The sequence below is a fragment of the Ictidomys tridecemlineatus genome, chromosome 5, assembly GCF_052094955.1.
Source record: "Ictidomys tridecemlineatus isolate mIctTri1 chromosome 5, mIctTri1.hap1, whole genome shotgun sequence".
NCBI classification, from domain to species: Eukaryota; Metazoa; Chordata; class Mammalia; order Rodentia; family Sciuridae; genus Ictidomys; species Ictidomys tridecemlineatus.
In genome coordinates this window covers 175,284,098-175,298,551 of record NC_135481.1, presented here as the reverse complement: position 1 = coordinate 175,298,551, position 14,454 = coordinate 175,284,098, and the positions used below count along the sequence as shown (strand labels likewise).

General features: G+C 45.2%; 1 protein-coding gene across 1 annotated transcript; it reads right to left on the bottom strand.

The window, feature by feature from the left end:
* Nucleotides 1-9,965: 9,965 nt before the first annotated feature.
* On the bottom strand, nt 9,966-14,454 carry LOC101954789 (beta-defensin 115). Its single transcript, XM_040274758.2, has 3 exons — nt 14,194-14,454; nt 12,107-12,262; nt 9,966-10,106 (listed from the first exon to the last, which is right to left on the bottom strand). The coding sequence occupies exons 1-3, from the start codon at nt 14,285-14,287 to the stop codon at nt 10,096-10,098; spliced, it is 261 nt and encodes an 86-aa protein (XP_040130692.1). The 5' UTR covers nt 14,288-14,454; the 3' UTR covers nt 9,966-10,095.

Here is a 14,454-nt window from a genome sequence, read left to right as displayed (position 1 = left end):
ATACGCAGTGAGTCAGACATAGGAAACACACATCTGTGCAGGTCAATGGCATGTCCAGCGATGCTCACAGAGGCAACCCTTGCAGTTCTGAACTCTTAGGAAAAGACCCTGAATAACATGAATAGTAGCCAGGCGCGGTGGCGCACACCTGTAATCCCAGCAGCTCTGGAGGCTAAGACAGGAGGATGGTGAGTTCAAAGCCAGCCTCAGCAACAGCAAGGCACTAAGCAACTCAGTGAGACCCTATCTCTAAATAAAAAATACAAAATAGGGCTGGGGATGTGGCTCAGTGGTCGAATGCCCCTGAGTTCATCCCTATTACCCACTAATAATAATAATAACAGTGGGAATCAAAGCAACAAAGGTTGTCATTTGGTTACTTCTTACTAAATGTGAGACATTATTTTAAACACTTTATATACATTATCTCATTTAATAGTCATGACCTGGTTTACTGTGTCCATCCTACATAGGAGGCAAGTGAAGGAACAGATGGATGAAGGTACTTGCTCAAAGTGTGAGATGTACACAGTAAACAACAGAACCCAGGTTTCAGATGATTTGAGTCCAACTTCTTTGCACTTAACCTTGTACAGCCTGTGTTCTCATGAATGCATAGATGCTAACCACAGCCATGTCTTCCCCAGGAAGCCTGAAGCAATTCCCACCAAGACCGAAGGCATATGAGATCTCGTGTGCCGAAGACCAAGGACTATGCAGATGGAAATGCAGAAAACCTGAAAATGAACTGAACTACTACTGTGAGAACCGCAAAAAGTGCTGTATGATTGGATTTCCAACTGCCATTAGTCAAACAACTGAGGCTAGCAAAATTGAGACCACAAGCATATTTTATTTCTGAAGTTTCCCAACCCTTTTCTTTCTTGGGGAAATCTTCCTCCTCAAATACTTTGACCATAAAACGTGTGTTCACTTCCTGTTATCTGTCTTTTATTTTAAGAAGACTCATGATTGAAAGAGAAAAGTTGGGCAAGAGCCATAAAATTTTTTTTAAAAGGCTCCAACAAAGAAAATAAAACATTGAGAGATCTCAAGAGATATAGAGCAAACAGAGGGAGGGAGCTTCTATTTTACCTTGATGTCTGCACAAAGAAAAAGGATGTGAGTGGGCACTTCACAAAATTGGGTATCTAGCTGACCACTAAACATACAACAGGTTGCCAGTATTCATTAGCTAGCAAGGAAAAGCCAATTAGAACCCCAATACGATATTTCTCAATGTAGGCCCAAATGGCTGCACACATGACAGTCCCGTGCTTTGCCAGGGACTGCGGAGGAATTGGAACGCTCATACGACTGGTGAGTATCTAAATGAAAAATTGTACACACGCATTCAATATGATTCACAAAATCCACTTGTAAGCATGTACATTAAGCATGAGTCTGAGCTGGGTGTGGTGGCACAAGCCTGTAATCCCAGCGGCTCTGGAGGCTGAGACAGGAGGATCGCTAGTTCAAAGCCAGCCTCAGCCAAAGCGAGGCACTAAGCAACTCAGTGAGACCCGGTCGCTAAATAAAACACAAACTAGGGCTGGGGATGTGGCTCAGTGGTCAAGTGCCCGAGTTCAATCCCCAGTACTAAAAGAAAAAAAAAAAAAAAAGAACAAGTATATATTTTCACCAAAAGGCATGCACAAATTCTTCCCAGAAGTATCAGAGAATACCTACCCTCTATGGCAATAAAAACGAAGACTGTGTCTCCACAGGATGACATCGATCCATCCCACAAATAGAATTGTGAGTGAAGAAAGCCACAATGTCTTTCTATGTAAAGATTAAAAAGAAAAAGTCATGTGACATTAGAGATCAGGGTAGCGGTAACTTCCGCAGAGGGAAATGAGGTAAAATGTCTAAAAATTTCTATCACATTAGCAAATCTCTCTCTCTTTTCTCTTTCTTCTTATCTGTTTTATTGATTTATTTTTTATGGGTGTGTTATAGTTACACATCACAGTGGAATTCACTCTGCAATATTTACCCATGCACATAACGTCACTTGGCCCATCTCCTTCCCCAGTATGAACTTCGATAAGGCTGTCACAGTGATATTTGTTTGACCTGAGTAATGGTTTCATGGGCTTTTTCATTTTGTGGAATTTTATGATTGTGTCCTCGTGATTTTTGTACTTTTTAAAGATGTTATACTTTGATGAATGTGATTACTCAGAAAGGGCTGGGCATTGTATCCAGATACTGACCTCTGATTGTTACAGTCCTATCCTTCAAGCACATGATGTCTTTGATACTTCTCCGCATGGATGCCAGTCAGACATTCTATCCAGGAAAGGGTGGCTAACTCCTGCAACCTTCTAGCAAATCCAGGCTACACTGAGACACCCGACATTGAAATCATAATCTATTCACATATGGAAGGTTTGCTGATCCCTCAGGAATTGAGACCCCAAAATGACCTATTAATAAATATTAATAGCCTATCAATGAAAGTGAAGATGGTCTATAGAGAAAATTCTATGAAGGTGGTAAGAGGATCAGTAATTCTTTGTAAAAGAATTACAAATCCTTTTCTTCTCTGCACAGTGACCTTGAAATGGGCTCTGGCAGATCCATTAAGAGGTAAAGCCTTCTTGCCGCTGCTTGACAGGGGCTTTGCCAGGTGACTTACTTAGGCCAATGGACTTTAGCAGCTAGTACAGACACAGGCTCCAAGAGTTCTGTGCTTGGGGTCTCCCGCTATTGTTGCACTATGACCCTGAGTCCACCAATAGATGGATCGACGCTAGACTGTTAAAAGTTAAGAAGTTGTATAAAGGAGGACTAAAATATCCTGCACGGCATCTGGTTAAATGCCTGGCCTGCGAGTGATGCTGTCCTGGATCCACCAACCAACCATCAGCTGCTGGCTGAGCACAAACGCACGAGAGAATCCAGGAGAGATTAGCCAGACGTGCTCAGGCCAGAAGAACTGTCAAATTAACCATAGAATCATGAACTAAATCAAATGACTGATTCAAGCCTGTAAGTTTTATGGAATAGAAGTGTGTATGTGTGTGTGTGTGTGTGTGTGTGTGTGTGTGTGTGTGTGTGTGTAGGCAGGAGTTGCTAGTGCACACTGGGACCTAGTAGCTTCTGGTTAGAAAATAAGAATTCAAGATTCTGACCCTGATAATATATATTTCCCCCAGGAGGCAGGAAGATGCCAATCCTAGCTCTCCCTAAAGTTTGTTGAATAGAAAGGTGGAACAAATGGTAATAAGAGAGCATGGATGCCCAGTGGGCATTATGGTATTAGGGTTCTGGCAGAGCAGGGGCATGAAAATAATAAAGCGTGTTGGGGAGAGGGAGAAAATACGTAATCTTTTCATATTTTGAAAGGTAACAACAAGTTCTAACGGATGTTATTAGGACTTTGATATCATCTGTGTCAGGTAAATATTCCTCTGGCTTTGAATGCAGGTAGGTGGTGGTGGGATGTGGTTAAGCTCTAGTGAGTTTAATCGGGGTCATTGTGACCTGAAAATGGCAGCAGAAAGAGGTCATATCCTGTGACACACACCGTACTTGCCAATCCCATTCATTATTCTGAGTACCTAGAGGGCAACATGCTCCTCCCTCTTTGTGGTCAGGTTGGGGCAACACATTGGATCCTGATCCCTGGGTAGGGGGAGAAAGGATGCCTGCTTCTTTAAGACCAGGCTTCTTTCCTGACTCAAGTCAATTTTTCTGAGATGTTGGAGTCACACGACGCCAAGAGATCACACCCTTGGCTCATGGCTTGAGAGAAAGGCTTCCAGAAATCCACAAGGTCTGTGATGCTATAAAGAAGAAACTGTTGAGCAAGAAGAATGTGAGGGCAGAGCAAATGACTGACAGGAGGAGCCCGGCACTCCCCAGAGAGAAAGACCCAAACCCCAAATAAACCACCATCTTGCAACAGGAGTGACTGAGAAGAGTGTTGGAATTCAGCAAAGGAGGGTGGAATCCCTGCGGCATGCCAAGCCAGGACGGCAGCACTGAGAGGGGAGCACTGCACCCTGCCTCTGCCACCCACCTCTCCTGCCGGGGGGGCCCAGAGCCAGGACCTTTTCCTTACAAGGAAAAGCTAAGTGTGAGGCTTCTGGCAGCCCCATTACCACAGAAGATATCTTTAGTCTTTGCTACAGGAAAATCCTGCAGCCCTTAAAAGCTTTGAGCTCAGTTTGGGGAATTGCCTGAGTTCATGTGGTTGCATTTCTCCAGAGAAGGAGCCCTATCGTGCATGATCCAAGATGCTATGGCATGGCACCACCTTGAAACCAGAGCCACTGACAGAATGCATCCACTCTGGGAGCCACGAGCCACAGAAACTCTGCATCTCTGCAGTCACCCCACTATTCCAGCACACTTACACAGGTGGTTGCAATGATATGACCCCAGATACTCAAAGTCTATGCCCAGCAGAATGACCAGGACCCCAGTTTCCAAGTCATCCAAAGAAAAGAAGATCCTGCGGAGGCAACCCTGATCAGCTGACCTACTGTGCACATGTGACATTAGTGCAAGAGCTAGACCGGTGACCCGACCCCCGGTGAGTTCACAGGTCAGAAGACCTGCCCTGTGTATATCCTCTGAGCCCAAGAACTAGCCCAGTTCCTCATGTTCAACAAACTGCCACAAATTCCTGGAATCTAGGCCACTGACACCCAGACATCACTGACATGAGTTACAGATGAAGACACAGCACAGAAACCACAATGCGGCCTCCACCCGGAACCCAAGCCATTGCACCTGGCCCATCCAACATTCTGGCACCCATGTACAGGAAAACCCACCACCAACAAAATGCAAAAACAAAGAAGACAAACGCTACTCTATAAAATCAGTAAAGATGGTGTGTTCCATCAGATGCACAAATCCCGACACAGGGACATAAGAAACATGAAAAAGCAAGGCAACCTGACACCTTCAGAGGAACCCAACAATGCCCCAGCACAGACTGCAAGAAAAAAGGGAATTTACAAAGTGCCAGAAAACGCATTCCAAATAATGATCTTAAGGACACTAAGAGAGAGATGAAAGAATGCAGATAAACAGTGGAACCAGAAAAACTACCCATGAATGAAATGAGAAATTTAACAAAGAGGTAAATACCATAGAAAAGAAAGAAACAAATCTTGGAGCTGAAGAATTCAATAAATGAAATAAAAAATGCAATTGACAACTTTAACAGTAGATAAGAGGAAGCAGAAAAAAAAAAAGACAGAGATAAACCCACACAAATAGCCATCTGATTTTGACAAAGTTTCCAAAAACACACATTAGAGAAAAGGCAGCCTTTTATCAAATGGTGCTGGGAAAACTGGATATTCATATGTAGAAGAATAAAACGAAATCCCTGTTTTAGTCAGCCTTTTCACTGCTTGACCAAAAGACCTGATAAGAACAGTCTTAGAGGAAAATGTTTATCTGGGAGCCCAAAATTTCAGAGGTCTCCATTCCTTGGGGCTCAAGGTGAGGTAAGACATCATGGCGGAAGAGTATGGTGGAAGGAAGTGGCTCCGGACATGATCAGGAAGCAGAGAGAGACTCGACTTTCCAGATACAAAATATATACCCCACAGGCACATCCCCAGGGACCCAGCTCTTCTAGCTACACCCTACTTGCCTTCATTTACCACCCGGTTAGTCCCCATTGGAGGATTAATTCAGTGATTGGATTAAGGCTCTCATAACCGTCTTTCACCTCTAAAGCTTCCTGCATTGTCTCTCTCATGAACTCTTGGGGACACCTCGCATCTAGACCATAATGATCCCCATCCCTCACCCTGCACAAAAGCCAACTCAAGATGGATCAAAGATCTAGGAATTATAATGGAAACTTTGCAACTGCTAGAAGAAAACACAGGGTCATTACCTCAACATGTAGGCACAGGCAGTGATTTCCTCAATGGTACTTCTAAAGCTCAGGAGATAAAACCAGTAATTAAACTTAAAAAGCTTCTGTACAGCAAAGGAAATAATTAGGAGCATGAAGAGAGCCTCTAAGATGGGAGGAAATCTTTGCCAGCTACTTTTCTGACAGACGATTAATATTCAGAATGTTTAAAGAATTCAAAAAGCTTAGTACCAAAACCCCCACAAATAATCCAGCCAAAAAAATGCACAAAGGAACCAACTTCTCAAAAGAAGAAATAAAAATGGCCAACAAACAAATTTTTAAAAAATGTCCATCATCCTTAGCCATCAGGGAAATGCAAATCAAAATCACAGTGAACCCCTGTAATCCTCAGTGATTTAGGAGGCTGAGACAGGAGGATCACAAGTTTGAAGTCAGCTCAGCAACGTCGTGAGACCCTGTGGCAAAAGAAAAAATAAAAAGGGCTGGGAAGAGAGCTCACTGGGTTTGCTTACCAGTACTTGGGGGAGGGGGGGAACTAAGCTGAAAATTCATTGCACCCCATTTAGAATGGCAATCATCAAGAATTTGAGTAACAAATGCTGGAGAGGAGGTGGAGTAAAGGGAACACATACATTGTTGGTGGGACTGTAAATTAGCACAACTACTATGGAAATCAGTATGGACCCACTCTATGGTCCAGCTGTACCACTCGTCAGTCTTTTCCCAAAAGAACTGAAGCCAGCGTACTAGAGTGATACATGCCTACCCATGTTTATAGCAGTGCAATTCACAAGAGCCAAGTTATGAATCAGCCCAGGTATCCATCAACAGATAAATGGATAAAGAAAATGTGATATATATTCACAATGATTTCTCTTCATCTATAAAGAAGAATGAAATTATGTCATTTGCAGGAAAATGGAGGGACTTGAGAGCATTATGTGAAGTGAAATAAGCCAGACTCAGAGAGTGAGGGCAGTGGCGAGACCCACAGAGGTGGGGGAGCACCAGGAACCGGGTGCTCCTCTCTGCCGCTTCCGTAGCAACCCTCCCCAGGATGGCGACCTCAGCCAGAGCCTGGCACGGTTCCTGTGCTGAGGCCTTCTGTGCCTATCTGGAGGTGGGCCAAAGGCAGGGACTTTTCTCCCCCGACTCCTTCAGCTGTAACACCAGCTGGAGTGAGACCAGAACCAGTCAGAGGAGGACAAAGTGGCTGTCCGCTAACTCACCATGCTTGCCCCAGGACAGAGGGACAGCGAGATCCGCAAGAGGGGCTCAGGTCCCCTTCAGCAAGCTCCTATGGGCAGGGAAGGACATCCAAACTACAGGTGGACACCACAAACCACAGGAGTCAAAACGGCACGGTGGCGGCAGGTGGGCTGGGGCTGCGTGGGAGAGCGCTCACCTAGCAAGTGCGAGGCCCTGGGTTCCATCCTCAGCACCTCATACAGATAAATAAGATCTAGGTATTGTGTGCACCCACAACTAAAAACTAAATATTTTTTTTAAAAAACCCAGCATGACGTTGGCATAAAAACAGACAGAGAGGGGCTGGGGCTGTGGCTCAGCGGTAGAGCACTCGCCTCGCACAGGTGAGACCCTGGGTTCGATCCTCAGCACCACATAACAATAAATAAGTGAAATAAAGGTATTGTGTCCAACTACAAGTAGAAAAAATAAAACAGAGAAATGAAACAGAGCAAAAATCCAGAAATAAGCCCCTGTGTCTTCAGCCAACTGAGTCTTGACAAAGGGACCAAAGACGGACATGACAGAAAGGACGGTCTCTTGAAATGGTGCTAGGAAAAGGGGACACCCACTTGCAACTTGACCCTTATCTCTTAATCTGTACAAATGCTAACTAGACATGGATGGAAGACCTGGGTGTAAGGTCTGAGACGACGAGAAGAAAACAGGGGCCACACTTCCAGACACTGGGACAGGCAATGGCTTTCCAGCTGGAAGGCCAACAGCACCGAAGACAAAAGCAAAATTGACAAATGGAATGAAATCAAATGACAAAGCTTCTCACCGCCAAGGAAGCCATCTGCAGGGTGAAGAGACAACATGACAGTGGGCACAGTGTCCGCCACTTCATGTGATGGAGCTAAAAGACAGAATAGGTAAAACAAAACAAAACAAAACAAAAAAACAACCATTTAAAATCCATTTAAAGGGCTGGGACTGTGGCTTAGCGGTAGAGCGCTCGCCTAGCACGGGTGGGACCCGGGTTCAATCCTCAGCACCACACACAAAAAAGGCATTGTGTTGTGTCCATAAAAAAAAAAATCCATTAAAAAATAGGCAAATGATCTGAAGAGATGCATCTCCAAAGAAGAAATAAAAGAGGCCAAAAATACATGGAAAAATGCTCCTGTTATTAGCCATCAGGGAAATAAAAGCCAAAACGGCAAGGAAACATCATCTTCCCCCAGTTACAACAGCTACTAGCAAAAAAAGCAAAGCTGTCGGGGGGAAAGGAAGGCTGATCCGTGGTTAGTGTGGCTGTAGATTAATGTAGCCTTTGTAGGGAACAGTTCAGAGGATTCTCAAAAGACTAAAAGTAGGTCTGCCATGTGACCTACTTTTCCCACTTCTGGGTGTGTACTCAAAGGAAATTAAATAGGTATCATAAAGAGTTTTTTGCATGCCCGTATTTAGTGTAATATTATTCACAAGAACTAAGATTTGAATCAGCCAAGGAACCCATCAACAGATGAATGAATAAAGAAAATGTGGTACATATACACAGTGGAGTATCATTCAGCCAGGAAGAGGAATGAAACGCTATCCTTGGTAGGAAAATGGAACTGGATGATAGTACGTCAGGTGAAATACGAAAGACAAGTACTATGCATTCTCTCTCATATGTGAAAGCTAAAATAACTGTCAACCTGAATGTAGAATAGTACTTACTTGGGATTAGAAGGAGCAGGGAGGAGAACAAAGAGAGCTTGGATTTGATCCGTGCACATGCATGTATGGAAATATCACAATGGACCAGAAATAGCACAATTAATATCTGTTCACCCAAAATAAAAGGAAAGAGCTTAATAAGAAGAAGAAGTCGGGATCATAGTTACCGCCTAGGTATGAAGTGTGGGGGGATCATCAGACTGCTAGTGATATTCTTTTTCTTGACTGCAGGGGTGTGAGCTGATCAAATTTCATAGAAACTTACATTTGAGTTTTGTGCACTCTTCAGTATGTGTATTTTATTTTAAAATAGTTAAACCTCTACGGAATGGAGTTGTTCATTTGTGTATTTTTAATTTTCCAAAAATCTCTATGGTAGCCTGTCATGAGACACTTCCCCATAGGTTTACCTTTTTGTTGCATAATCCTGATTATTTAGGGGAAAAAAAATTCTAACTTCCAATGTGTTCTCATTAAAATAAAGGTTTTCACTTACGTTTTGTTAGTCGAGCAGTGTTTTCAAAGTACCTAGTGTATTGTCATTCTTGCCAATTTTCTCCGATGTTAAACTGCTATAATTCTGATGGCCCTCGTTTATCAACGGCTTTGTATGTGATCAGAGCGATTTTCTAACATGACCATCAACATCTGGAAAAAAGCCTTGCCTGTGGAGCTATGTCTGAATGTCACTTTGTGATAATTTGCAGACCGTGTTTTGGATTTTCACAGTCAGCCCAGGGAAGACATGGATCTGCTGGATTTGGAGAGAGGAATAAGGTCATTAAGGAGTGGGGTGTTTGGGGATGGGGGACCAGTGCTCATAAGTGTTTGGCGAGAAGAACCCTCCAGGCAGAAGGAACAGCCTAGAGAAAGAATGGCGAGAAACTGGATGAATACGTCCCCGGATCACAAGCTGGGCGTGAGACTCATGGTGGGAGCTCAGGGAGGAGGGGCTACAGGTGAGAAGCAGAGGTGGACTGCGGGTTATTCTGGAGAGAGTTGTTCAGAATCGGTTCTGCTGTGAGCTGTACAGCTTTTGAAGAGTTGGAAAAGAAAAATAGGATTGACTGAGAAATATTTCCAAAACATTGAAAAATACCTGAATTTCAGGATAGCATTTAAGATACAAACGTTCTGGCACGTTCGCAAATGCATTTGCCAGGGCCGTCGTAACAAAGTCTCACAGAGTGGGTGGCTTGAACAACAGGAATTTATTTTCTCACAGTTCTGGAGTCTCACAGTCCGAGATCAAAATGTCAGTGGTGTTGCTTTCTTCCCAGGCTCCTCTCCTTGGCTCGCAGGCGCCATCCTCTTTTTGGATTTTAACAATTTCCTGCGTGCCAAAATGATTTGAGAATGATCATGTGCTGACATCTCTTCTTACCGGACCTCATTTCAACCTCTTTACCTCTTTAAAGACCGTGTCTCCAAGTGCACTCACATCTTGAGGGGCTGGGGATTGGGGGCTTTAACATAGACATTTGGGGAGCAGGGCAACGAGGTCCAGTCCACCGTGATGGTCAAGGAAAGATGGTGGCTGAACTACCGCTGTGGAGACGGGAGGGCGAGCAGGTGCTATGGAGGTAGACTTGGAGTGCTCAAGGGGCTGGGCAGTGGGGAACGGAAGGCTCTGTGTGTGTCTGAAGGTCTTGAGTACTTAGATTGAAGGTCATTTCTGATTTCCCCCGCCCTCTCTCCCTCTCTCCTCTCTTTCCTCTCTCTCTCTCCTCTTCTCCCTCTCTCTCCCTCCCCCATGCCTTGGCTCTCTCAGATGCCGCCTTCTGAAGTCAAGGAAATGGATTTCTACCCTAATGTAAAGAACGAGGAAGGTCTTAGGACTGAAAGGCGGTCCGACACTTCCATGTTGGAGATGGTCAAACCGAGGCTCAGAGTGGTGTCTGTGACTTAGTCGTATCCTCTGACTGCGTCTGAATGTCCTCTGCACCCTTCTCACTTCTTTGGGGTCATGGACCTGGAGTCACGTTGACACAACTCTGTAAGCCTCCGGGGTTCATCTGTGGGCCTAAGTCCTCCAGCCAAGAGGATCTACACGACCTGATGGATCCTGGCCTCTGGACGGACCCACTTCCCCCTGCACTGCCACCCCCCGGGTGGCCTCCTGGGTGCCTGCGTAGATCAGTTAGGGCTGACTGTGCTACACATTTAGCTGTCAGAGTACCAGAGGTTCTTCAGTCGCCACACCCTCCGCTTTAAGGTTGGTTCTGGGTGGGAAGAGTGAAGTGAGGTTCTTACTTCAGCTGTTTCTGAGAAGGGCTGTGCCCGGATTCAGGCGTGAAGGTTCCAAGGTCTGTGGCTGAACTAGCTCTCTCTCTGCCACTTGGGACAAGTCGTTTAAACTCTCTGCAACTGAGTAGCCTCTCTTGGCAAAGGGACATAATACTAGTCCTATCTCATAGATCTGCTGGAACAAAGTGAGTTTCTGTCTGTGAAGTGCCCAGGACAAGGTCTTGTACCTAATGTCTTCAATAAAAGTTGAGACTTTTTCCTTTTTTACTCTTTTTCCCTCCTGTTTGGTTTTGGGAGGATGGTTCCCTTCTGGTCAGTGGACAGGCCATCTTTGGAGAGTCAGCTGGAGTGAGGGACCTGGGTTGTAAGGGATAAATTCCAAGACTGGGGCCATAAAGCAGAGCCCAGAGCCAAACCTCAAGATAAAGAGGTGAGGGGAGACCTTCTGGGTCCCATGGGCCTATCTCAACTTTCCAGGATGAAATGTGACAATGACAGTTTGTGACCAAGGTGCAATTTACACTAACCTGGAAAGATTCTATACTCACGGACCCAGTCAAAGGCTCAGAAAGCCGGTCACAGAGGCGCACCCCTGTAACCCAGAGGCTTGGGAGGCTGAGGCAGGAGGATTACAGGTTCAAAGCCAGCCTCAGCAACTTAGTGAGCCTTAAATAAAATATAAAATATGGGCTGGGGATGTGGCTCCGTGGTTAAGCATCCTGGGTTTGATCCCTGGTACCAAAAAAAGAAAAAGAAGGAGAAAGGAAGCCCCTGAAATCCAGGATCCAGATCCTCTAACATTCTCTTAACGTGAGGATTAGTATTATCAGTCACATCCTGGGACACCCGTGAAAGTTGTTGGGCCATAGGCCACTAAAGAGGCACATTGACGGCCGAAGTGGATGTATTTTAATGGATCTGTGGAGACCCACCAGGGATTTAAGGATCCCGGACACCCATTTCTTGACTCATTATAATGACTCTAAAAATTTGTATATGAAAATATGCATCTACACAATGATTCTTAAAATATAAATATAATGAGTCTTCTGCACTCAGAAATCTCCAATAGATATAGAGCCTCACCTGTTATAGGTCTTGGGGAGAAATGTGATAATTTAGCGTTTTTTGATAGGAGGCAGCAAGTCAGAGTTTTCCCACATTTTTCTCTCTTCTTCTCTTCTTCTTTACATGATTTCCTGCATCTTCCCAGGCCATAATAGCACTTTTTAAGCCATCCATCTATCAAAATAAACAAAGAGATGAATATATAAGTACACACAAAAAAGGCAAATAATAGGATGCTAAAGACATTGGTAATAGCAACAGTGGTGACCATCAGGGTGAACACTGATCTTGACATCCACTAGCATCTTGGGACGCTCTGATTCTCTGCATGGAGAAGACACAGTGCTGGTCTTAACATGGGTTGGATGTGAGTCATTATTTCCCATCCCTCAACTAACGCTGAATTTTATTCCCCTGCCAATGATGTTTCCTTCTCTGTCATTATTCACAGACTTACTATCTAGTTCCACTTCCTTTCTAAATCTAGGAGCTTGCCAAGGAGGAGCCCTGAGCTTCCAATGATCTGTTTTTCCCTCTCCATTCTTTCTTAATTCAACAGCAGTTTGTTGAGCATCTACTACGTGCCAGGCACAGTTCTAGGAGCTTACTACTGAGGAGATTACAGAGCTGACCTTCAGGCTGACACCCTGGGGAGTGTAACGCTCTATCTTTCTCTGATTTCTGGTCTAGGACTTAGCCCTAGCTAGAGCAATAAAATTCTAAGTGCAGACTCAGCTCACCCAGCCTGTTGGGAGATCAGCTGAGAAATCATGGTATGTTAGTTTCAACGACAGATTCTCTCCACTTACCCTTTCACCAAATCTTCTCCTAAGACATCATCCCCATTCTCTCTCACTAGGACATTCAGACTGGAAAAAACCATCTCATTGACTGGCTTTTCTGTTTCAATAATCCGTGAGCCACTATCTTGATTCTTTCTCCAAAATCTAATAATCTCACATCCCATAATTCCTGCTCTATTGCAATTTCCCTCATCAGAGTTTAAGGCAGGCTGAAACCAACTCAAACTCAGCCCCAGCCCATCCAGGATAGGCTGGGATTTCCAACAGCAGTGAGCCAAAGGATATCACGGAATTAAAAGTCACAGGGAAACCTATGGGGAAACATTTCCATTAGAAAGTTATTTACCACCCAGCAGTGAAGCCTGCTTTCTTGCTGGAGCGCTCTGACCACATTCAATCTGTAATGCAGACCCTCCTGCTGCAACCCGCAGATGCACATCTTGAGACTATTTGTAGAAACCTGTCAATACCCAATATCAACCTAAAGTTTTTTACCCCCTTTTTTTTTTTTTTTTTTTTGCAATGCCAGAGACCAAACTCAGAGCCTCGCCCATGAGGGGCAAGTGCTCTACCACGGGACCATATCCCTTCACCACTCATTCTAAGAGAAGAACAAGAGACTTCCTCTGCTGGCTTGAAAGGAGCATTCAAGCCAGTGACTCAGGAGGCTGAGACAGGCTTACTGCAAGTTCAAGGCCAGCCTGGACAAATTGGCAAGACTCTGTCTCAAAAAAAAAAAAAAAATGGGAAGGCCACCCCTGGGCTCAACCAGCTGGGGGGTCGGGGGAGAGAGGAAAAAGAAAAAGAAAAAACACAGAAAATAAATAAAGGAGCTTGCAAGGCCAAACCAGAATGGAGACGCGAAATGAAGACATTGGTTATTGCAAGAAATATCATCAACTGAAGTGGGATTAAAGCAACAGACGGGTGGGATGAGACGGAGCACTTGGAGCAGAGGCAGTCGGGACATCAGGGAGTGTGTGCATATGAAGGGACCTCACAGGAGACGCCTACTGTCTGCTGGGTTCTCCAGGCTTCCTGATGGAGTATGGCCTGGCGCTTCCCTTGGGAGGTATGTTCTTTGTTGTTGTTGTTGTTCTGGAGATGGAACCCAGGGCCCCTGTGTGATGGGCAAACCCTCTTCTACTGACTACACCGCCCATCCCAGGGCCACGTCCATCCTCAGCCCTTCACCCGAGGGCAACCGTCTCGTGGGCCGTCCTTCCTCCCACGCACACTGGGTTTCCCAGTGATTCCCCCAGGATCCCACTCTTCCTCTCTTTTCTCCACGGAGCAGGTTACCTGGGGAAGTCTGAGCCAGGACCACGAGGACAGCTAAGGCCAGGAACAAGAGTTTGATGCTTCCTGAGGGAGTGGAGGAGCGGTCCGGCAGCATGCTGAGCCTGCTGGGGACCAGGGGTGTCGCTCAGGGTTTTATTGGCCTAGGTAGGGCTGAGTCACAGACAATAAACCAGAGAAATGCAGTGTTCCACCACCCAGATGGTAGCCTGCAGGCCAGAGCTGCCGTCGGTCACCCGGTGTCCAGGGTCCTGCTCTGGACCT

What these genes read in the sequence shown, in the direction of transcription:
- LOC101954789 (XM_040274758.2), bottom strand. Translation starts at nt 14,287, where the DNA reads ATGCTGCCGGACCGCTCCTCCACTCCCTCAGGAAGCATCAAACTCTTG. An exon ending in CCTGGCTCAGACTTCCCCAG is followed by an intron (nt 12,263 to 14,193) that starts GTAACCTGCTCC and finishes TTATTTTGATAG; the next exon opens with ATGGATGGCTTAAAAAGTGC.